The sequence below is a fragment of the Hibiscus syriacus genome, unplaced genomic scaffold (genome assembly GCF_006381635.1).
Source record: "Hibiscus syriacus cultivar Baekdansim isolate YM2019G1 unplaced genomic scaffold, ASM638163v2 tig00110610_pilon, whole genome shotgun sequence".
In the NCBI taxonomy this organism is placed as follows: domain Eukaryota; kingdom Viridiplantae; phylum Streptophyta; class Magnoliopsida; order Malvales; family Malvaceae; genus Hibiscus; species Hibiscus syriacus.
Genome location: NW_024062800.1, coordinates 7544180 through 7569084, shown reverse-complemented (window position 1 = coordinate 7569084; position 24905 = coordinate 7544180). Strand labels below are relative to the sequence as shown.

The window sequence follows — 24905 nt, the reverse complement described above, 5'->3', positions numbered from 1 at the left end:
TCATCTGATATTTATAGGCTAATGAGACTGTTAAAGTTCGAATATTTCTGATGATAACAACTGATTATTAGTTGCCTGAAATTAAATAAATTAAATAGTTACTTTCCTAAATTAAATCAGAACTTACAATGTATCTGGACTAATTTCCAGCTTTGTTTATGGGAGAACAAACTGTTAATTTCAGGAGTTATAACTATTAAGTTTTTATGCAATGAACCTGGACTCCTTTTGAGCCAGATTCATCAAGACATTTCAGGAGTTACAAAAGGGTTTAAATTCAGAAATAAAATCAAATTTAATTTGATTTTCTTGTTGGATGAATTTACCCTTACTTCTAGCCTATAAATAGAGAGTTGAATTCAGCTTCTCAGCACACTCTCTACATTCAGAATCACTCTCCAAGTGTTTTCTAAAGTTGTTCTTTGTGTGCTTTCCGATCAGAAGTGTGCAATACCACCAGCAAGAATTCGTTTCTAAATTGTTGGTAAAATAGACTGTTGCAAAACGAGGCATTAGCATTGACTGGAAAAATATACACTGAAATATATAAATAAAAAACCAATTAATCGTGTCGTGGTATTAACCACTGCCTTAGAAACGAATTCACCCCGCCCGGATGTGTGTAATCGCTCCAATAGGCAGATCGTTCCCCGAGGTTAACACAGTCACTCTGGTTTCGGGTGTACGAAATTTGGAGCGGCCATGTTAACCTCGGGGGACGATCCGCCTATTGGAGCGATTACACACATTGGGGCAAATTCGTTTCTAAGGCAGTGATTAATACCATGACACAGTTAATTAGTTTGTTATTTATATATTTCAATATATATTTTTCCATTCAATGTTAATGTCTCGTTTTGTAGTAGTCTATTTTACCAACAATTTAGAAACGAATTATTTCTGCTACTTTTCGATTATGGCTTTGTCTATTATTTGTTCGTGTTGGACTCGAAATATGAGTTATCAACAGAGGCCTTGAAGAGTCGGTGTTGTTCAGCCTAAATAGTAAGTTTTCTTTCAGTATTTCAAAATTACATGTATTCTGCCAAAGTAGAAGTTAAATGGTAGAAGTTGAAGTGCTCTAGAAACCAAAGATTGAACATGAGACAAGGGAATTAAAGGTATATGGAAGAACAATATTAAAAGGTTTAAAATCTTATGCACGTTAGCCATTAAATTCATTATTGAACGTTTGTTTTTAACGTTGGTTTTAACCGTAGTAAATGCGTGAAGTTAATGCATGAGATTAATGTATAATCATGCTGGTTTAAAGCATAGTTTTTGTTTTTCTTTTAAGTGTTTATGAACATTGTGAACTATAATATCATTTTAACAAATGGTATTTATTGGTAAGCATGAATGTGTTATAATCATTAAGAAATTGTTGTTATGCTTTAATCATTGAAACTGTTGATTTATATTAAAGGTGTAAAATCAGGTATATACCTTTATATTTTTTTAGATTGCCAACGTTACGAAGCTACCATAATTGAATATTAGCGGTACATTCAATGCCTTGAATAATGAATGTGCATAAGTTATAAAATTTATAATGGTAACTTATGTGAATAAATGTTTTTGACGTTTGCATTTATAAATGCACAATAATATATTAATCATGTGGTTTAAGAGATTAATATTAAATTAATACATCATCAAATTATTAATTGATGATAGTTGATATATGGGTATGAGATATAATACATGTGTGATATTTGGTCCGTGTGGAGATATAAAATAACTTATTCCCATTTGGGGTAATATAGTTCCTGAAAACTAAGGTGAAAATAATTATAAATATTTTTTACCATACTAATAATTTTCTTTGAGAAATTTGTAAAGATACAGGAAATGTGTAATATTTGGAGAAATATGGAGCTGATAAAGCTGAAATGAGAAGATTCTCCAAAATCGAATAGTTGTTAAATTTGATTTAATTTCCACAATCTCTTGAAGATAAGAAACCAAAATCCTAAATATAAGGATCTTGTCACTATCAAATTATTGTTAGTAAGTTAATTTCGTGACTAACCATGTATATTCTTCATTTGACTTCAGAAGATTCAAAAGAGATGATGGTTCAGATGAAGTGATTGTCATGATGGATTTTGGGGTCATGCTGATTAAAAATGATGATGCAAAGAATGAAGTTGCATGCATTGTGAGAATGAACAATTCTATTTGGAATTTTGATCCTACCTACGAGGTCAGATTATTTAGACTTGTTGCCTGTTAATTCATGCATTTTTAATTACATGAATTAGATTGTGTGAGCCTTTAAGCTAGTCTTTAAAACTTAGTGGATACTATGAAATGAGATAAAATCACTAGTAAAGACTAAGGTAGTACTACTAAGGCTAAGGCAGTAATGTGAGCCCAAAAATATTTATGCTTAATACGATACTATTTTGATTAAAAGTATCAAGCATAAAACTAGTGTGATGAGTATGAAAGTACATGTCTAGGATTGGTTCTATGGAGACTTGGTACTTAAGCATGACTAGTGCACCACCTCTTTTTCATATAAACCTACCTGGTGCATTGTTCATTACTATGCTCACTATTCTAATTTATAAAATACTATGAAAATATAAAAAACTCTTAAAACTTAGTGCAGAAGTTAAAAGAGTAGAGATTAATTTGGTTGAGTGTAATACCAAATTTAGTCATAGTAAATAAAATATATGATGATCTCTTTAAGGCTAATATGTTGAATATCATGAATGAGTATATGATAGACTCTATTGCTACTAAAAGTGTGTTGTATCAATTAAATATCTTTAAGGTGATTTTCCTAAGTAGAGGAAAGAAAAAAGATTATATATTTCAAAATTTTTGCTAAAATCTCTTGTCTTAAACTTGAGATCATTTTTCCTGATGTTAGGAAAAAATAAAAATTTATTTTGAATGAGGAAAAGTCATAAAGAATTTTATATTAGTTTATGAATTTTAATCTTAATGATTTGTAACTTCTCAAAACTTTGAGAATATAATTATGTTTAAACAAAACTTGAGTTTGTTAAAATATAGTTTTATGGCTAAAACGCATAACAAACTTTACTCTAGTATGATTGAGTGTTTGTTTACATGTTGTTCAAGACACTTATGGATATCCTAAAATGTTAGAAATGTGGGGGTGTCTTAAACTGTAGATTAAATGCAGAAACTCAAATAGAAAATATCCTATCAACTTCTTCTAGTATTCCTGTTAGGTCTTCTCAAGAAATTGATTTCAAGCCTAGAAGAAGTGAAAGGCTATTTGGACCAAATTTTATCACTTCCTTTATTTCTAAGATAAATGATTTAGACTCTCTTTCTTATCATATAGCTTAAATATTAGATGAGGATCCTAAAAAAGCTATAAGATCTATCGATGCTAGTTTCTAGAAAAGCACTATCAATGATGAATTAGAATCGATAATGTCTAATCATACTTGAGAATTAGTTGACTTGCCTAGAGGATTTAAACCAATTTGTAGAAAATGAATCTTCCAGAAGAAAATGAGACCATATGGTTTGATCCACTGGTACAAGGCAAGGCTAGTTGTCAAAGGGTTCACTCAAAAATATGTTTTAGACTACTTTGATTCTTACTCTCCCGTTATGAATATCTCAACGATCCGTGTATTATTTGCACTAGCCTCCATTCATAAGTTGCAAGTACATCAAATGGATGTTAAGACTGCATTTCTGAATGGAGATCTAGATGAGGAGATCTATATGGGAACAATGGTATAAGAAATTTCATAAAACTATACTTAGTTTTGGTTTTGTTGTGAATGGTTCGGATGCTTGCGTGTATTCGAGGATGTTTGGTACTGATTGCATCATCATAAGTTTTGTATGTTGAGGACATGTTGATTTTCAATTCTAACATTGAGTCAATTAACAAAACAAACAATTTCTTGTCTACTAAATTTGAGATGACGGATCTGGGAGAAGTCAATGTAATCTTAGGAGTCAAAATTACCAAAACTGAAAAGGAATTTTCTTTAAGTCAAGCACACTATCTTGAGAAAGTGTTAAAGAAATTTAACAGTTTTGATGTCGTCCCTGTTCGATCACTTTGTAACCCTAACATATATATCTTTAAGAATAAAGGAAATAGCATTTCCTAAAAAGAATATGCTAATTTGATTGAAAGATTAATGTTCTTAATGAACTATACTCGGCCTGATATTGCTTATACTATGAGTAGACTAAGTAGATATACTCATAATCCGAGTGGTGAACACTGAATTGCTCTTAGACACTTATTGAAGTATCTAAAGGGTACTTTGGATTGAAAACTTGAATTTGTTGGCTATCATGTGGTATTGAAAGGATATTGTGATGCAAACTGGGTTTCTGATAATGATGAGGTAAGCTCTACGAGCGGGTATGTTTTTACTTTAGGTGGAGTAACAATCTCGTGGAAATCATCAAAGCAGTATATTTTACCAACAGGAAATTGATCAAAAGACATAAGATTAAGATAATAAATATATAATAAGAAAATAAAAGAAGACAAAGAATATAATAGGATAGGGATATCAAAATTAGGGTTTTGGTAGTGTTGGGAGATAATGATGATTTGAAGACTATAGAGATGTGGAATATGGAAATATATGGATAACTCTAATATTGAACCCTCCTAATCACAATCAAAAGGAAAAGTTGATAAATGGATCTAACCAGCCCTTCTAATCGCAATGAAGAGACAAACTGTTGTATGAAGATCTCTCTGACAAAGAACTTGAAAAAAACTTAATGAAAAGAAGCTTTGAAGGCAGAAGTAATCAACACTTGAAAAGATAAACTCTCAATGTATTGTATTCAAGAAAAGATGTGATTACAAAGCTGAATGAAACTTTCTTTAAATATGAGAAGAGTTTAAGCCCTAAATAGCTAATGAATGAAAATAATAATTAACTAAACATGTTCTAATTCTAACTCCTAATAAATAATAATAGGCTAAGAATAATGTTTTAACTCGATCTTAATTTCTAATAAAATAATAAATCTAATCCTAAAAGATAATGCATCATCCTTGTTGAGTTAATCGATCGATGGAATCGGCCAAGAGGGGGGTGAATTGGCAATTAAAAATTTCGTGGAAGCTTTTGCAGAAAAATTGAAAGTAATTGTACAGCGATTTACAGTGGTTCGACTTTCTCAAACAAAGTCTACGTCCACTACCTTAGCTATCCACACTAAGGATTTTCCAATAAATTCACTAATTTGTTCTTTCTTTTGAGGCCAAAGAGATAACCTTACAAAATCCCTCAAGAGTATACCCCAACTCTTGAGAACACTCTTTTTCCCAAAGAGAAGATTACAAATTTGCAAATTTACAAGAAAACCTCACAAGGTAAGATGTTTGCACAATTCTAGAACAAGAAAAGAACACTCAAAGATAATTACAAATGAGCACAAATGGTGTTCTTGAAAGCAAAATGAATATTGAAAGGAAAATTGGCTTGATTTGCACAAACTTGGTGTTTGATGCTTTCTCTCTTGTTTCTCTATGATTTCTTGTTGATCAAGGGCTTCAGAACTTGTTTAAATACACCTTGAATCACTTCTGAACGTTGGGGATGATTAGTGAAGATCATATAGCCGTTTTAGTGTGAAAACAATTAATAAAACAGTTTGGAGCGTGGGGGGAATCGGTACCCCCTATGGGGAATCGGTTCCCTAAGTGTAAAATTAAAATATTTCGACCGTTGAACAGGGGGGAATCGGTACCCCCTATGGGGGAATCGGTTCCCTCCGAGCATTCTGGAAATCTCGGAGCCAAACCATTCAGGGGGGAATCGGTACCCCCTTGGGGGGGGAATCGGTTCCCTCTGAGCAATCTGGATTTTTTGACTTTGAAATGGTTCGAAATACTTTGAAAGATTATTTTGAAATTGTTTTAAGATTAAAACTTAATTTTACACTTAAGTAAGGATTAAAAATGATTTTTGAAATATTTGGAGTAATGTTTTGATATTCGAATAATTATATCGAATATACTTAGAAAATCATTTTGGAAAATCTTAAAATTCATTTACCTTAATTTGTTATATCAAAATATCAAAAAGTTTTCAACAATCCTATATTAAATTATATTACAAATAATCAATAAAAATATTGAAAATTCGTATTATTTGCAAAATCTTGTATTAATCACGTATAGAAATATCTACATGTGTTGTCTTCATTAAAATGAGCGTATCTTGAGTTCCCAATATTAGATTGATATGATTCAAGAACAATTGCAAAGATAATAGACAAGCGGTCATATCTTCAGAAGACATGTTGACCAAATAACACCTAGATCTCATTCAAAAAGCCATCACTAGTCTGATGTTATTTTAGTCTTCTTTTCCAACACTTGATCATGTGGATCAATTGGAAGCATTAGTCCATCTACCTTTGATGTGAGCCTTGTGGTGCATGTATCATCATCCCTCTGTTTAAAAAGATTCGACCTCGAATCTGAAACATCAAAGGGATAAACATTAGATCTTTTGAATAATTTACTTACATTATACTTACCGAGTAGATATGCTTTGAATCTTCAAGACTTTGTTATTCTAATAGATTCAAGTAGAAACATTAGTTCAAAGAAGCGTACATTCTCCTCGTCATGGATTCTAGAGCATATATCATTCCCCTCTCCTCAAAAGGATTCGTCCATGAATATGAAAATTCAAGAGAAAGAGAATCAAATGTGTTGAATGACAAGCTTGTAAAACACTTACTTGGATCAATGTAATGTATCTTTATGTGTTTTAGTAGAGGTTGCTTCCTTTTTGGAACCAATTTCTTGTTGTCTTAAAATCCTCTTTTGTACATCAGTCTTGTAACATGGCGTTTGTGTTGAAATTCAACATGGCGTCGACCACTGTTGTCTTTGTCTGTGACTGATTCATATGTTTTCTCCATGGTTTCACTCATGTTTGGTGAGAATGAGTGTTTAAAAACCATGTCAAGTGGTTCATGAATGTAATCCATGAAGTCTCCTAAGTGTTGTTTAGGAACTAATAATTCTCGTGAGGAGCTTTGTGGAATACAAATATTTTTTTAGTTAAAAAGAAAACCCATCTACAAAATAAAACTCACTAAAAGAATTTTGAAGAGAATGGGTATATTTATCAGAAATCTTTGAGTCATCATGATATACATCTTTAATATGTTTAATTCTTTGAATAGTAGTATGTGTTTAAGAGGTAAGAGTCTACCTTCGAGATAATGCATCTTGTACTATGTTTTTCTTACCTAGGTCTTTTAACCACTTAAATAATTCATGGTTACTATGGATGATAACCTTTGTAGGAAGTATGTTTTGTTGCCAAACTTCAAGTATTTGAACCTGGTCAAAAGAAAAGGAGTATATAAGAGGATTATCAACATAAATAATAACATACTTGCCTTTGGACTTTTTTAAATCATGTTTTGTCACTGAGGTAGCACAACGATTAATGTTTTCTTGAATGTAGCCTTTTCGCATCAAATCTAACTCTTTGGTTTCTTCGATATTGTTTATTCGATGAGGTATGATAGAACCATAAGTTAGACTGGTTTGGTGTTCTTTTCCTCTTTCTGGTGGTAATTCGTAAGGTGGATCACCTAACACTTCTTAAAACTCTTGTAAGAGAGAAATAAACACGCTAGCCAAATCCTTGTTAATATTAGAAATTGAAACAATTGATTCCCTAAAGTGAACAATGATGCAAGGCTTTTTGTGAAGAAAGTTTTCTCTCAAATTTGTTGTGCTCACACATAGATTTTGAGTCACTCTTTCTTTCACAATTAGGTTCATTCACATCTCGTGGGTCATGTTCTTGGCTTTTATGGGTTGTGACCTCTTTTGGTTTTGCCTCTTTTGTATGGTATTTTTTGTATGGTATCGTTGCTTCGTTGTTTTTTTGACGATTCTGACTGCTACAACTGATCATATGTTACACGATCATCACTATTAAGTTCCTTGCCCTGCTCCAAACAAAACACGACCGGTGGTGACCCTTCGTCGTCATCGCAGGTGGGGGATGGTAGAGAGAGGGACGACACGGGAAGGGTTTGAATTATTTTTAAAAATAATATTTTTTATTATTAAAAAAATAAAAATATAACGGTATGCACCTAAAAGTGTAATAGAGAAAACGTTGGACATTTATTGTTAACGAAAAAATCTTTAGACGCTAAAAGTCAATTTGAGATATAGTTTAGACACTTAAAAGTGTATTTCTTTTAAATTTTTTTTAAATTTGATATGCACGTGTTAGATAACGGTAAAATTTAACGGCCGTTATGGTTCAGACACCTAAAATTATAACGTTGAAAACATCAAATACCTATTTTTAATAAAAAAAATTAAACACTAAAAATCAATTTAAAGTATAATTTAAGCATCTAAAAGTGTATTAAGCCTTGTATTAACATCACAGTAACGTAAACAATGACGTTGTAGAAAGAATTAGTTTTTCTCAAAAGTTTAAGTTTTAATTGTTTTTTTTAAAGAAAAGTTCAAGGATACATTTAGATCTTTTAAAAAATATTAAAAATAAAAATTAAATTTGATAAAAAAAATTTAAAATTTAAATTTTAAAATTAGATAAATAACTAAAAAATAAAAATATGTTTTAAAATTATTAAAATTATAAATAATAATAAAATTATTGAAAGCAATCAATATTTTGAAAAATTATAAAATATTAAAAATTTATAAAACTAAAAAAGAAGAATTTTTTTTTCCAAGAGTTCACTATTTCTATAGCTCATATTTATTTCCCAAAAACATTTCTATTTGAATCTAATGTTATACTAGAGTAACTATATTTTATGAGGTAGAGTTTACAAGTCGATGCTCATGAGTTTTTTTAGAGATCCAAATTTGTTTTTATATAAGCATTTGACAAAATAAGACGACATCAGTTTAATTCATAAGTATCACTTAGGTATAAATTCTCTCTATTATATTTTTATTAATTTAAGATAATTACAAATGATAATATTTATTCTAAAGAATTTCAACCATTTAACAATAAACACTTTAAATCTTGGTATCCAGTCTACAATGGCTCTTTCTGGTAATGAAATCCCAGTTCCCCGCAGCCAGCTCCGGCAAACACCGATGCCACAAAAAAGTCCAATTTAAGAGTATTGACCTTGCGAATCCTGAAACACCAGAAAAGGCAATGGAAGACCAAGATGGTTTGCAGGTCGTAGAACAAGATGGTATACATGTGGATCCACAACCCTCCTACAATTGGATCTTGGCAGGCTTAAACTGCGGAAATGTTTCTCATGTGGCTAATCCTATCAATGAGGATGATGATATAGATATAACCGACGAGGATATCATCAAAGGCACGAGATTTGGCCTTCCGTGAATCCAATCTTCGGACCACACCTACAATCTTATGGAAACAAGCATGGCGAGAACGGTGGTCCTCAGACTTCTTGGACGCAACATAGGCCTCCATGCCCTTACCAACAAGGCATACGCTTTATAGGAGTCCTCTAATCCCTTCACTTTAATGGATCTCGAGAACAATTATTTCCTAGCCTCGGTTTCAAAACGAGGAAGACTACGGGTAAGTGCTCGCCGAAGGACCCTGGACAAAATATGGGCAATACCTTACAGTTTAGCCATGGACGATGGATTTTTGTACCTCACAAGCTTACCCGACGACTGCGATCGCATGGATCTGGTTTTCGGGGCTACCAGAGTATATCTATAAGAGGAAAATTCTATATGTAATCGGTAGCCTTGTTGGAAAAGTTGCTAAGCTCGATCTCCACAATTCCATGAATAACAGAAGAAGATTAGCAAGGGTGCGGTCACTGTGGACCTAAAGAAACCTCTGATCTCATGGGTGGTAATCGGAAATAAAATTCAAGTTGTCGAATACGAGAACCTTCCCCATATTTGTTTTACTTGCGGCAGATTTGAACATCTAAAGGAAACTTGTCCCAACAATCCACAATTGCAGAAGGAACAGACTCATCAACCTGATCTCCGCATGCAACCGGCCTGCTCCGAAAATTCAAAGATGAGAGATGTTAGACAAATTGAAAGTCTCAAAAACAACGATCTTACTGCTCCAGAAAGTGATCCCTATGATCCATGGATGATGGTCGAGAAACGTCGGAGACGACCCCAAACGGCAGCAGCAAAAAATTCAGATTCCTCTAAGGAAACTACCAAATCGGGATCGCGGTTTGAGGCGTTAAACGAGAACTCAAACAAGAATGGAAAGAATAAGCAAATCACGGAGGATGATCAACGGGGAATTAATTTGGATACTACAAATAAAATCACTCCTACTCAAAATCTTTCTATATTGGATTCACAAACGGTCAAAAGCAAAAATAGTTGTAACGTACAAAGGAAACCCATTGCAGAAAACTAGGCCAGAGAATAATAACTCCATGATGAGGATACCTCAATAGATGGCTAAGTCGGGAAGTGACATACCTAACGTTGTGGGACCCATGCAACACTCTCAAGTTGGCGAAAACACGTCCATGCATGGAGTTTCTTCATGCAAAGTTTTGCCTACGTCAGAAACCATGCAAGTCGAAACTCTCCCTGTTGGGGTAAGCATTAATGGAGCTGAATTTATTTCTAACACTGACCCTATGTTTGAAAATTCCCTAGGTGTTACTAGAGAATTCAAGAACTCGTCCTTGGACGCATCCAAGCATATGGTTTTGGGATTCAACGAGGCCACTAATAACAAGGCCCCTCAAGCCCCTAAACAGATAAACCCTCTCTTCGGCGTACAACTAGAACTAAGGAACGTAGTACTCCCTACGTGGTACGGAACAAGGGGCCTAAAGCCAAAGCTACTCTCTATACCCGACCAAATGTCCAGGAAGCTGTCCTCAGAATGGTTTGTATTATAGATAAGCAAACTAAGGGCCTGCCGTAGAAACTGAAATGACTAATAGCATGCCTGAGAATTTTCAGTTAAGTATTCTCTCCTTCCTTTTTGTTTATGGATTTTAAACTCATAACTTGAAATTATCAAGGTTGTGGCGAAACTCGGTTTCCGAAAATTCTTAAGGAGTATACCATGTAGCATAAGCCTGATATGGCCGCTCTTATGGAAACTCGGATCAGCGATCATAGAGTAGAGTAGGTGGTCGCTAAACTTGGTTTTGAAGATTCCTTCATAGGCGAAACGACCAGTTACTCTGGCGGGATCTGGATCTTATGGAACCACTTAATCAAAGTTGAGGTGTTAAGAAGAGTCTATCCACAATTTATCCACTCTAAAGTGTCCAAAGGAACGGGACCTTTGTTCCTTGTCACAACAGTGTATGGCAACCCGTAGAAGATTAAAAGGGTAGCTTTGTGGAGGGACCTTAGTAATAACTGTAACAACAGCACCTTGCCTTGGATTCTTGCGGGAGACTTTAACGCTATTCTTTCTAGTAACGAGAAAAGAGGCGGTCGAAGGATAGGAGCTAGCTGTACCTCCTTTCGAGCTTTCATGGATGATCAGGATCTTATAAACTTAGGATTCAAAGGTCCCCTTATACCTGGATGAGAGGTGCTGTTTTCGAGAGGCTCGATCGTATGGTGGCGAATGAAAGATGGCTTACCTTTGCTTTGGAGTCATTCGTTTATCATCTTACCAGGAATAAGTCCGACAATTGACCAATCTTACTTCAAACCAAGGCCGCGTCACATAACAAGTCTTCAAAACACTTTCGGTTTCTTGCAGGATGGGTGAAACATCCAGATTTCGAAAACTTCATCAATAACAAGTGGATTTCATGAGGTAATTTATCTCGTTCCATCCTCAATATTTCTAATGAGCTTATGTCTTGGAACATGAACACGTATGGTCACATAATCCAAAAGCAGAAGGCTCTCATGAAAAGACTTGCCAAAATTCATAAGGAGATGAACATCACGGGATCATATAGCTTTATTCCCGAAGAGCATGACATTCAGACTAAGCTTGAAGAGGTCCTAGACCATGAGGAACTGTTGTGGCAACAAAAGTCGAGGAGTACCTGGCTTATGGAAGGCGACAAAAATACGAAATTCTTCCATAACCGGGCGCTTGTTCGTCGCAAGACTAACCAAATTCTTCCACTAAGTTCTTTGCCTCTTTGTACCGGTATGAAGGAAATATCATCGACATGTTTCCCATCAGAGGAGCTTTTCCCCGTCTTTCTCAAGCAGATTACACCATGTTGAATGCAGCGATTTCGGATGAAGAAATTAAGAAAGCTAATTTCGATATGAGTTCACTTAAATCCCCCAGAAAGGATGGACTACATGCCATGTTCTTCCAAAGTCAATGGCAAACCATGGGTCAGCCTGTTTGCTTCTGGGTTTGTGGTGTTTTCGATGGGAACCCAATGGATCCAGAGTTCAACAAAATGCTATTGGTTCTTATCCCCAAGACGGATAGCCCTGAAACTTCCACTGTCTTTAGGCCAATAAGCCTCTGTTCCGTGCTCTATAAACTTTTGTTGAATATTATTGCGAATAGATTCAAGCCCATATTTCCTAAAATCATAGCAAATAATCAAGTCAGCTTTGTGGCAGGGAAGAATATTACGGATAATATTATTGTAATTCAAGAAATTGTTCATTTGATGAGAAGAAAGAAAGGGATGACCAATTGGATGATTATCAAATTTGATTTTGAAAAGGCGTATGACCGAGTTAAATGGGATTTTCTATCAGGCTCTCTTAAAGATATGAAGTGCCCTAACAGCATTAACCGAATCATTGTGCAAGCCGTTTCAACATCTACCTTTTAGGTTCTTTGGAATGGTACCCTTTCGGATGAGTTTAAGCCGTCCCCCGAAATTCACCAAGGTTACCCGCTGTCACCGTACCTTTTTGTTCTTTGTATGGAGCGCCTCGCTCATGGAATTAATTATGTTGTAGATTTCGAGCTCTGGGATCCTATGGTTCTTTCACGTGGGCCACCCGTTTGTCTCACCTCTTCTTTGCGGATGACCATATCCTCATGGACCCGGTTAACATCCTTAGGGCTATTCTTGATAAATTTAGTAGGTATTTTGGTCACAAGATCAACTCTAACAAGACCAAGATATTTTTTTCCGATAATACTGATAAGAACCTGACGGACAGGATTTGTTCTTCCTTGGGCTTCCAACGTTCGGATGAACTTGGTAAGTATCTCGGTATGCCCCTTTGTCCATAAAAGAGTTACAAAAAGTACCTTACATTTAGGGATGGGAATGGGATTCGAACCTAACGGGATCCGACTCGACCTTACCTGATCGGGTCGAATTTTTTTAAAAAAATTCGGGTTCTGGTCGGGTCGAGTTCGGGTGTAGGGTGAAAAATATCCAGCTCGACCCGAAAATATATAATTTTTATATTATATATTTAGAAATAATTATAATAATACCCCTTTATATATTATTTTTTCAATTAAGTCCTCTGTTTTGAAAACCGGACCGGACCGGCCGGTTCAACCGGAAATCGTTGTCTAGTCTGATTTAATCTAAACCGGTTGAATCGCTACTAGTGAACCGGTCAGAACCGCTGAACCATTCGAACCGGACCGGCTGAAAACCGGAAAAAACTGGAAATTTTGTTTTTTTTTAAAAAAAAAATTAAACCAAACGTCGTTTGTTAAACGAGCCAAGTCGAACTCGAGTATTGCTGAGCTCGACTCGAACTTGAAAACTTTAAAAGTAAGCTCAACTCCACTCAAACTCACAAGTTAAAAATTATCAAGTTCAACTCGAACTCGAAATATAATATTGAAACTTGAACTCAAAAAGGCTTGAACTAAAAAAAAAAATTAGAAGCTCAATTGAAGCCTAAAATTCGAGCTTGATTGAAGTGAAAGAATAGTTCACTCAATGCTCACCAAAAGGCTCCATGATTTTGAATGCCAAATTACCTCTATTATTTATAGAAGTTAGTTGTGATGCTCTTCTATGTTTTTTAGCAATGTGAGATTGTTTTGTTCTCATATTTTTACTCATTAGACTTTTGTGATGCTCTTCTATGTTTCTTAGTCATGTGAGATTGTTTTTTTTTAAAAAAAATTAAACCAAACAATATCATTTTGTTATGATTTTTTTAGCCCCAAAATTATTTTTTAATTATAGTTATATAATTATATTTATTATTTAATATGTTTTGCCTTAAATATTATGTTGTAATTAATTTGAATCATTTTGTTTCACTTGATTTTATGGTTTTTAATTTATATATATTATGACTTGTTTTGAATATGACTTGTGATATATAAAAAATTATTTTTTATTAAACATTTTTGGTATTTCTGTTTAATTTTTTAAATAATTATGACGTCGTCTGGTTCTTCCGACTGATCGGACCAGTTCGATCGATTGAATCAATAAACCGATAGCATGACCGGTTCGCTAACCGGTCTGGTTCTGAAAACCATGCTCGGTAACACCAGCGATTCCTTCTTGTGGAATTCCATTAAGCGCATTTGGAGCTTTGTGTATGATAACACTTGTTGGTCTATTGGTAATGTTAAAGACACTTTGTTTTGGAAGGATAGGTAGATCCCAGGGCGAGACCCTCTCATCACCAATACAAACGTGGATCGGATTGCTAACCTGCTTGCCACTGTGCGCAATTTTGCCAACAATGATGGTCTGTGGAAAACCAACCTTCTCAAGGCTGTTTTGTATGACGAAAACTTCCAGTGGGTGATAGCCAATCCTCCCCCTAACGACAACATTGGTGAGGATTACCCTATTTGGTGCTGAGATAAAACAGGTGAATGCAGCGTTAGCTCGGCTTACCAGGCTTACCAAAAGCTTCTTCATGATAAATGGAATCCCTCCAATAATTTGTGGAGTATCACGTGGGGTTTTGATGGGCCTCACAGGATTAAGCAATTCTTTTGGCTTATTCTCCACCAACGGCTTATAACGAACGCGGAGAGAGCAAGAAAAGGCCTTACCACAGATAGTACTTGCCGAGTTTGCCATAGCGGAGAGGAAACAATCATTCACGCCTTTCGAGACTGGCCAGTCGGCGCGTTCTCTATGGGAACAACTCATACCAAGATCAAAGGAGAAAGGTTTATTTTCTTCTAATATTTATGAATGGCTTAATGCTAATCTGTCTAAAGACGTAGGTTTGGACCATGACGAGTTCCAGTGGAGGCATCTATTCGGCATTATAATTTGGAGACTTTGAAAGCAACGGAATAACCTGATTTTTAAAGGGCAGATTTGGTCGGTGCCTCAAATGACCCGTGTTGCCTGGATGTGGGCCAAAGAATTCGAAAAAAAAAAACTATCGAGGAACGCCCGCTTGGGAAGACTTCCAGTCCGAAACAGAAATGGCGACCTCCATGCGCGGGGATCGTGAAAATTAATGCGGATGGAGCAGTGAATCAGAACTCTATGGAGACGGCGAGCGGAGGTGTGCTCCGTGACAATTTTGGCAACTGGATGTCAGGATATCACCGGGATATCAGTCGTTGTTCGATGTTCCAAGACCAGTTGTGGGGCGTTTTTGACGGCCTTAATATTGCTTGGAATCACGGCTTTCGGAACATTATAGTAGAGACGGTCCAGACGGATAACATGGACGAGGTCAAAAGCTTAACATCTGCCGCCCGAGGTCATGAACCTGCTGTTACCAGACGAGTAAGAGCTTTGCTTAAACAAAACTAGAGCGTCAGAATCATTCATGTTACCCGAGAAGCGAACGCTGTGGCTGAAAGCTTGGCTCATCTTGGACGAACCAGACCGTATGGCCTTGAAATCTTGCAACAAGTCCCGAGCGGTATAGAAGTGTGTCCAAAATTGTTGTAATTAAGTAATAGTTTCACCATCTCCTTTTAAAGTGAGGGCCTTTCTCGATGGCTTGAGAACCCCACATAACCTAACACGACTTTATCATGGAACATTGTTACGGTGAGATAGAAGTGACAAAGAATGAATATTCTCGCCATAGAAAAAGTTTTATTCTGACTTTTGAAGTTTTGGCAGGGAGTGGTATGATTGAGCTGGCTATATATAGATCTGCAAGTTATTATGTTGCACTAGGTAATCTGAACTCAGAGGAGATTGAGGTAATGATGAAAATTGGACCTGCTTATCTTGGTTTGTTCATTTGATTTTTTTGTTCGAGTGCTGTTAAAGTATTTGAGATGTTGAAATCCCAGCTGACTCTTTTTACCAACTTTAGAAATAGAATTATTTCAAGCTGCTTGTCTCATTTAGTTTTGTTGGAATGGATTTCAAGATTTGATTGATGAATATTATTTGCTGACTAAGGGAGTCCTACTTTAATCCGCTAAAGTAATACTGCTTTGTAAGTTGTAACTGTGGTGGGATGTCATAGATGCAGCTATTTCAAATTAAAGTTTGGGATGACGGTGTTTATATGTGCAACTAGTCTGCATCGCTGCAGTTATTGAAATAAAAAGTACACTGTAACATGGATTGGTATTTGTATGATAAAAATAACTGCTATTTCAAATAAAACTTTGGGATGATGTTTATACGTGCAACCAGGCTGCAGTTATTGAAGTAAAATGTTCACTATAACATGGATTGGTATTTGTATGATAAGAGTAACCGATGCAGTGTTTTCCTTGATAACTAAGGCTTTGAATCATGAGAACAATAATGTTGATTGTCTCAATTTTTCATGTTAAAAGTTCAATATGAGTATCAGATAAGCAAAGTGGGAAGAACTGAATTGCCATGGATCCATTTAAATGATCATCTGTGTGTTTATTCCCAAGAAACATTGAGCCTAACAATTCAGATTTGAGCGGAAACTATATGCATTTTAGTGATATCTCATTCTCAAGTTCAATTAGACGCTTTAGGTGACAAAAAGCCTGCCATTCTATTTTACTAAACCCATGTTTTTTCCTGGGTACCATTTCCCTGCCCTTATTTGGTTTCTTTGTTTTCTTCATGCGAGAATTGTGTTGATACATTGAACAGGTGGAACTAAACCTCGCAGTCAGGGATTATATTTATAATACGGCTGAAGCTTACTACAGGTGTACCTTTGCTAATGGTGTGTGTAGCTTGAGTATCTTATATCCTCAGGGAAATTCAATTGTCTTGACTTCTCCTGGTCCAGAACAGGTAAATCTCTCCTACAAACCTAAAGTCTTATTTTCAATTTATCTCAACATTATGTAGTTTTAAAGGTTGTTACATAGGCATTCCCATGGTATTAGAATCATGGATTCATTCATTTACTCTTCATACCAGAGGCATAATGAATATATGTTGTGAATCTTCCTTAATGGCTTCACATTTGGTTTTGTACCTTTCTTTGGCTGCTACAGCATTCATCTGCAAATGACTGGTCTGTCAGATTGTCATATGGTCCAAGGTGGATTACGTATATTGTTGGCATTGGTAAGTTCTATCTTGATTCCCTCATTACAACATTTACAGGTATATCCTCTTAAAATTTTGAATACTATATTTTTTTTCTTCTGAAGGTGGAATGACTGCAATCATGTTGGTTGCCTTAAACTTCTTAAACAAGTTTCAATTTACTCATGGAGATGAAGCGAGTGTTCATTATGGGGAGTTCGCTTCTGCTTGAACCCCTCTGCTTTCACGCAAAGCTGATGACATCTCAAGTTGTTGATCATCTTATGATTCCATCTCAAGTTATGAGGCAGATCTTGAAGACTTTCTGGCAGGTTCTCTTGAAGCCACATCAATAGGAGATGGTGAAAATAGTAACAATACCCGGCGACTTGGTGCAATTTGCTTCGATGCTCCAAGGGAATGCTTCTTCCTTGTATGTGGACACTGTGTGGCATGCTTTGCATGTGGAACTAGGAAAATATTTAAAATGTAAAGTAGGTTGCTTTGGAAATAGTCAGTTCAGTATTTAGCTTGCACCAAAAATACAATGATCTGCCAATTATTATCCGCCATGATTCTATTTAGTTTACTAACTCCAGGGACTTGAAACTGGCTTTTATCAGAGACTTGTGATCTTGCTGACTCGATAAAAATATTTCGTAATTGAAGTGTTCGAATAAATGTTTTGCAGATTAGCAGAGGCTGGTGGAACTTGCCCCGTTTGCGGTAGGAACATGAGAAAAGTGAGGAAGATTTTTACAGTGTAAGGAATATGAGGGGCATTTGAAGAGCCTGCTTCAGTGAGATGCAGGGCAGTAGGTGTATTTTGATGGGACATTGCATGTTATGCTGATGGATTCCTTTATGGCCATAGATTTTAAGGAGGAATGAACCAATGAGCTAGGCATTTTGTTTTCCCATAGTGCCAGTGGCCTTGATTTTCCTTAGAATCAGCCTTTCAGCCACCTGATTAGAAGAAACAAGTAACTATTTTCTTTATGTTTTCTAGTGTTTATTTTAATATAGAGTTGTGCTTTAATAATATTTAATAAAAACGCATTTCATTATTTTAAAAGAAAGAATTGTACTAATTAGTAGAATGGACAGGTGTAGTTAAAAGGCATATAGTCGAAAGTACATTGCTTTAATGATAGTTAAAAGGCATTTCTTTTATGCCTACGATATATCAATTTATACGTTTTTTATGTTTTATGTTTCAATTTATTCATCTTTGTTTGCGATAAATTATCAAGACATTTTTGACACAAGTAATTAGCAACCTAACAGATTAGTGCTTTTGTGCTTTGGGTCTCTTACCAAACTATTTAATAGATTATAATTTCTTACGTGCAATGAGTTATGCATTGTGTTTTTGTCTAGTAACTTATAATTAAATTATTTGAGATTTATACAGATTTATCTTTCATGCAGATAAATGATATAAGTCCTGAATTAATACACTAAGATCAATCTTGATTAGAATCTGTTTAGTCGATCGATCAAAGAAAGTACTCAAGAGGGGGCGAATTGACAATAGAAATTTATTGGAAGCTTTAACAAGGAATAAGAAAATGACACAAGGATTTTAGACTGATTAACCTTCCTTAATGATGTCTATGTCCACTACCTTAGCTTCTTAACTAAGGATTTCAACAAATTCACTAATTTATTCTAACATTTTAGGACAATGAGTAACCTTAACACAACACTAAGACTTATACCCTAAAGTCTTAAATGTTCAACCATTCCTAAGAAGAAATTACAAATTGAGAAAACTTTGAATATCCTCACAACAATAGATTGTTTGCAAAATGAAGCTCTCACACACACCCAAGACACTAGAACAAAGTTTACAATGAATGGAATAATGTTCATTGAAAGAAACAAAGGAATATGAATTTTGACTCTATTTGTTCTTCGATTGTTGAAATCGCTTTCTTGTCTTCACTTGGTTGTTTGAAGACCTCTTTTATGTGATCTCATTGATTTCTAGTCATTTAAGGTTGTTGAAGAGAGTTTGAAGCTGTTTGAAGCTTTAAATTCTTGTATTAAAGGTTACCTACACAAAAGTTTCGAAACTATAGAGAAAGTTTCAAAACTCTACGAAAGAGGAAACAAATTTTTGACCGTTGAACCCCAAAGTTTCGAAACTATAAAGGAAGTTTTGAAACTCCAAAGTCCATTGTTTTTGTAAGGTTCAAAATTCTTATAGAAGTTCTAAACTCTTAGTCAAAGCTTGTTTAAAATAATGATTTTTGATATTTTGAGAAAAATCTAACTTTGAATAATATTCTAAAGTGTTTGGATGATAATTTTGACATTTTTTTAACTTAGAAAACATATTTGAAAGATTGGACAAACTTTAGGGATATAAAATTAATTTTACATAAATTAATATATATATATATATATATATATATATATCAAAATCATTCATGTTTATCAATTTCTCCCTTTTTGATATAACAAAACAATTTTTGTAAAAATTTTCTTGATCCAAAATTTTTCATAAATTTGTTAAATTATATATCACATGTTTATCAATCTCTCCCTTTTTGATATAACAAAACATTTTTTGTAAAAATTTTCTTGATCCAAAATTTGTTAAATTATATATCATTCAACAGCAATGAATTTTCATTTAACTTCTTTTTTTTATTAATGGGGTAAGTAAAAGGTAATATATATTCAAAGAAAACTATCAACCTTTTGAAAAAGAATTTAATACTATAAAAATCTTAATAAAATATTTATATCAAAAACAAAAATTTAATCAAAAGTATTTTTGATATTGTTCTCCCTTTTTTTTGTTAATCAAAATCAGTTAGCTACAAAAGAGAATAGAAGATTAGAGCATAATAAGCCAAGATAATAATCCAACATACTATAAGGAATATATATAGAAAATAGAAATCAATAATAATGTCATAGGAAAAGCATATGCAAAAGTAAAAAAATATCTGAAACATTCAAAATATGAAATCATAAAAATCCAAAATAACCAAAACATCCAAATGCAAAAATATCCTAAAACATCCAAAGATCCTAAATGTATCATGAAATGCTAAAGAAAATGAGGGTCAATCCTTATCATCAACATCATCAACATGGGAAGAATGAATGGGACGAGGATAAGGATTTGGGAAACGAGCCTCCTAAGCGCCAAGACGAGTATACATGGCATCAAAGCGGTGAAAGATATCATAAAATCTACCAGTCATGTAGTTATAAAGGGACTCTAAAGTGACGGGAAGACACGGAGGAGGATCAACAACTTCATGATCAACATGCCTGACCTCAACTCTGGGAGCTTCTCCAACTTTATCTAGTTGGATGCAAACCCATTCACCATTGATGAAGTCATATACAGACTTGTGAGCCGAGATGAGATCAATGGAATTCGATAGAGGAATGGATGTGTCATAGGCAAGGTTAACCCGACGCTTGGTGAAGATGTGAAAAAGAATACAAGTGTAAGGTAAAGAATGTTTAGACCCAAAACCAATTGAAATGGTATTGACAATCTCATTAAAGATTATTTGAGCAAAGTGAGGATCTGTTTTTGATCAAAAGTGATAGATCCACCAATAGTCAAGGTTTCTCATACGAGTGGCTTTTCCACCCGATGGTGAAGAAACAAGTAACACGAAGGTGCAAGAGACGCTCCTCAAAATCTAAAAGGGTAGCATTGTGACCTTGAAAAGGACCAATGTCAATCAGAGCTTCCTCTTGAAAAGATTGTCACAAGGAATTCCTAAGTTAGATACAATAGATTGAACGTTAATCTCGATGATATTTCCCATAAGATAGGATTGAATACCAATTACTTTTTTAATTTTTTGTTCAAGAGGTATATCGATATTTGGTTCTTCATGAAGAAGAGCAACATTACAAAAGAAAGCTCAGACAAGATTTGGATAAATGACATTGGGAATGTGCATCAAATTAAGCTACCTCCAAAAGGTAAATAGCTCAAGAAAGCTGAGATACGGTCAAGAAAAGAAACGTGACACCAAAAATTTTTTCGGTTTAATAACTTTATCACAAAAGTATTGACAGAATCGATAACGATCATCATCGGATTCAAAACAAAACGACAAAGAATTGGACGAGGTGGATGACTGGCCGACTCTAGGACGTTTGTTAGAAGTTTTGGGAGCCATGTGGATGACAAAAAAAGTGGTTACAGATAAAAGATTTTGGTTTATGAATTTTATCGAAAAGTTAGAGGGCAACCTAAAAATGGGGACATAAGAGAAATAGACAAATGGGTAGATATCCTACATCAAAAACTATATATGCATTCAACTAATAGACCAATTGCAACCGTTAAACTTAAATTTGGCTAAAAATTTAAAAAAACATAGCCAAAGTATCGAAACTTCAGACAGAGTTTCAAAACTTCAGAACACACTATTTTTTAGAGTTTTGAAACTTTAGGCAAAGTATCGATACTTTATGAAAAGTTTCAAAATATGTACAGTAGTTTTGAAACTAATGATGCAGAAAATGAAATTTTGCTAATTTTAAGTCCTAAAATCACATAATATATAATTCTAACATGAATAAAAGCATTGTATAGTTGGAAAACTTATAGAAACGAAACTTAAGTTATATGGCATAGACTTAAGCATATTTTTTATATGTATTAACACACAAAGTTACATTTATGCATCCTTAGACATTTAAAAAGTACAAAAGCAAGTCTAAGAGGTCATGAAATGACATACATATCTCCCCATAAATTTTTGCATTAGAAAACCAAATAGAATTACTCAAGCATGTATGAAAAACATTTAAGCCAAAAATTCATTTAAAAACATAAATCCAAAATTTTGGACTAAGGCCTAGGAATACTAGAAAATCCTAACTCTTTCCTAAGTGTCCAAAATCTTTTTTTATATAAAGGCTTGGTAAAAATATCAGCTATTTGACACAAAAGTATCAACATATTCTAGAACTGCATCTTCCATAAGGATATAATCTCTAATGAAACGATGTTGAATTTCAATGTGTTTAATTCTAAAATGTTGGATTAGATTCTTAGTGAGACAAATTGCATAGTATTGCCACACTTAATTGAAATGGTATCAACTTCAATTCCATAGTTTAAAAGTTGTTGTTTCATCAATAAAACTTGTGCATAACAACTACCTGCCGAAATATATTCTGCCTCGATGGTTGATAATGCAACACCATTTTATTTCTTAGAAAACCATGAAATTATCATATTTCCTAGGAATTAACCATGAAATACCACATCTAAGAAAGCATGCAAGTTAAAGTTTGATTCCCTATGATATCAAAGTCCTAAACTATGGGTGTCTCTAAGTTATCTAAATATCCTCTTAATGACATGTAAATGAGATTCCTTAGGACAAGATTGATATCTAGCACAGTAGCAAACACTAAAAAATAATATTTGGTATACTCGTGGTAAGATAAAGTAAAAAACCAATCAATGAACTTTATAATTTAACATCTACACATTTACTTTTCTCATCTTTGTCAAGCTTTGTTGAAGTGCTCATGGAAGTGGCTTGAGGTTTGATATTCTTCAAGCCAAACTTCTTGAGCATGTCCCTTATGTATTTAGCTTGATTGATGAAGATGTAATCATTCATTTTCTTGATTTAGAGTACAAAGAAAAATGAGAGCTTCCCCATCATGCTCATATCAAATTCACCCCGCATCAACTTAGAGAATTCTTGGCAGAGAATAAATTATTAGCACCAAATATAATATCATCTTGTACTACTAACATGTCATTCTCTTTTCTTTTAATGAAAAGTGTAGTATCAACCTTCTCTTTAGAAAAACCTTTTTTCAATTAAAAAGTTTGATAATCATTCATACCAAGCTCTAGGCGCTTGCTCAAACTATATTTCTTCATACCATATAAAGCTTTCAAAAGTTTGAAAACATGATTTGGAAATTTTAAATCTTCAAAATCGAGAAGTTGTTCAAAATACACTTATTCATAAATAAAACCATTTAGAAAAGAACTTTTAATATCCATTTTATAAAGCTTAAAATTATTAAAACATGCAAAAACAAGTAATAATCAAATGGCTTCCATTCTAGCTACGGGGGCATATGTCTCATCAGAATCTATTATCTCTTCTTAAGTGTAACCTTGAGCAACTAGTCTAGCTTTATTTCTCACTATGCTACCACTCTCATCTAGTTTGTTTCTCTAAACCTATTTAGTACCTATAGTAGATTTATTACTAGACCTTTTAACCAGTGTCCACACTTTACTTCTCTCAAATTGATTTAACTCTTATTGCATAGTCATAATCCAATGTTCATCATTTAATGCTTCTTTGACATTTTTAGGCTCTATGCATGAGATAAATGCAACATAATTACAAATATTTTTTTAGATAAACTTCAAATTTAACCATCTTTGACATAGTTGTACTCGCTTGGGCATGAGACCTCACTTTTCTCTAAAGTTAGATTCTTGAGGGCATTTTGAGTTTTATCATAATTTACTTCATTCAATGATTATTCACCAACTTTATTTGGACTTAAGATACCTACATCATCATCAACATAAGAATCATTCATCGAAAGGAGATTATCATTGAAAGCAACATGTATGGACTCTTCTACCACTAGAGTTCTTTTATTAAATACTCAATAAGCTACTTACATAACAAACAATATTTGTGGCTTCCACCCAAAAATACTTTGGCAAATTGTCTTCACAAAGCATGTCCTAGCCATTTCTTCTAAAGTTCTATTTTTCCTGTCAACAACTCCATTTTGTTAAGGATTCTAGGGGCTAAAAAATTATGACTAATTCCAATTGAGTTACAAAAATTGCCAAAAACCAAGATTTTGAAATTTGGTTTCATGGTCACTCTTAACACTTGAAATTGAGTAACATTTTTCATTTTGGTTTATTTTAGATAAAGTGATGAAATTTTCTAAAGCTTTATCTTTTGTATTTAAGAAAAAAAACCCAAGTAAATCTAGGATAGTCATATACCAAAACAAATACATATTGTTTTCCACCCAATCTAGTAGTTTTAATAGGCCCAAAAAGATCTATATGGATCAATTGCAATACTCTACTAGATGATACATCATTAATAGGTTTAAAAGAAGTTCTTTTGTGTTTTCCCTTAGCACATGAATCACAAATCTTATCAAGATCAAATTTGATCTTAGGCATACTTTTTACTAGATTTCTTTGAACAAGTTTTTGTAAAACACTCATGCTAGCATGTCCAAGTTTCTTATGCCACAATTAACAATCATGTCCATCTTTAGCAAGCAAACATAAATTGGAAATTTTCATATTATCTAAATGCACCATGTAGATATTTCCTATCCTATTACCAACAAGCATAATCATATTTGATATAATGTCAACAAGTTTGCAACCATTAGACTCAAACAAGACATTGTATCCCTTATCACATAATTAACTAATACTAAGTAGATTATGATTTAAGCCATTCATATATAGCACATTTTCAATAAGAATGGAAGAGTTGTTACCAATAGAACCAATTCCTTCAATGTGACATTTTGAGTTGTCACCTAAGCTTACTACTCCTCCACTTTTAGCTTTAAGCTCT

General features: G+C 34.0%; 1 protein-coding gene and 1 pseudogene across 1 annotated transcript; both read left to right on the top strand.

Annotated features, from left to right (window-relative positions):
* The first annotated feature begins 15104 nt into the window (after positions 1-15104).
* Positions 15105-15639, top strand: LOC120135702. Its single transcript, XM_039151927.1, has 2 exons — positions 15105-15123; positions 15191-15639. The coding sequence occupies exons 1-2, from the start codon at positions 15105-15107 to the stop codon at positions 15637-15639; spliced, it is 468 nt and encodes a 155-aa protein (XP_039007858.1).
* An 880-nt stretch (positions 15640-16519) lies between these two features.
* On the top strand, positions 16520-18090 carry LOC120135701 (annotated as a pseudogene).
* The last annotated feature ends 6815 nt before the right edge of the window (positions 18091-24905 follow it).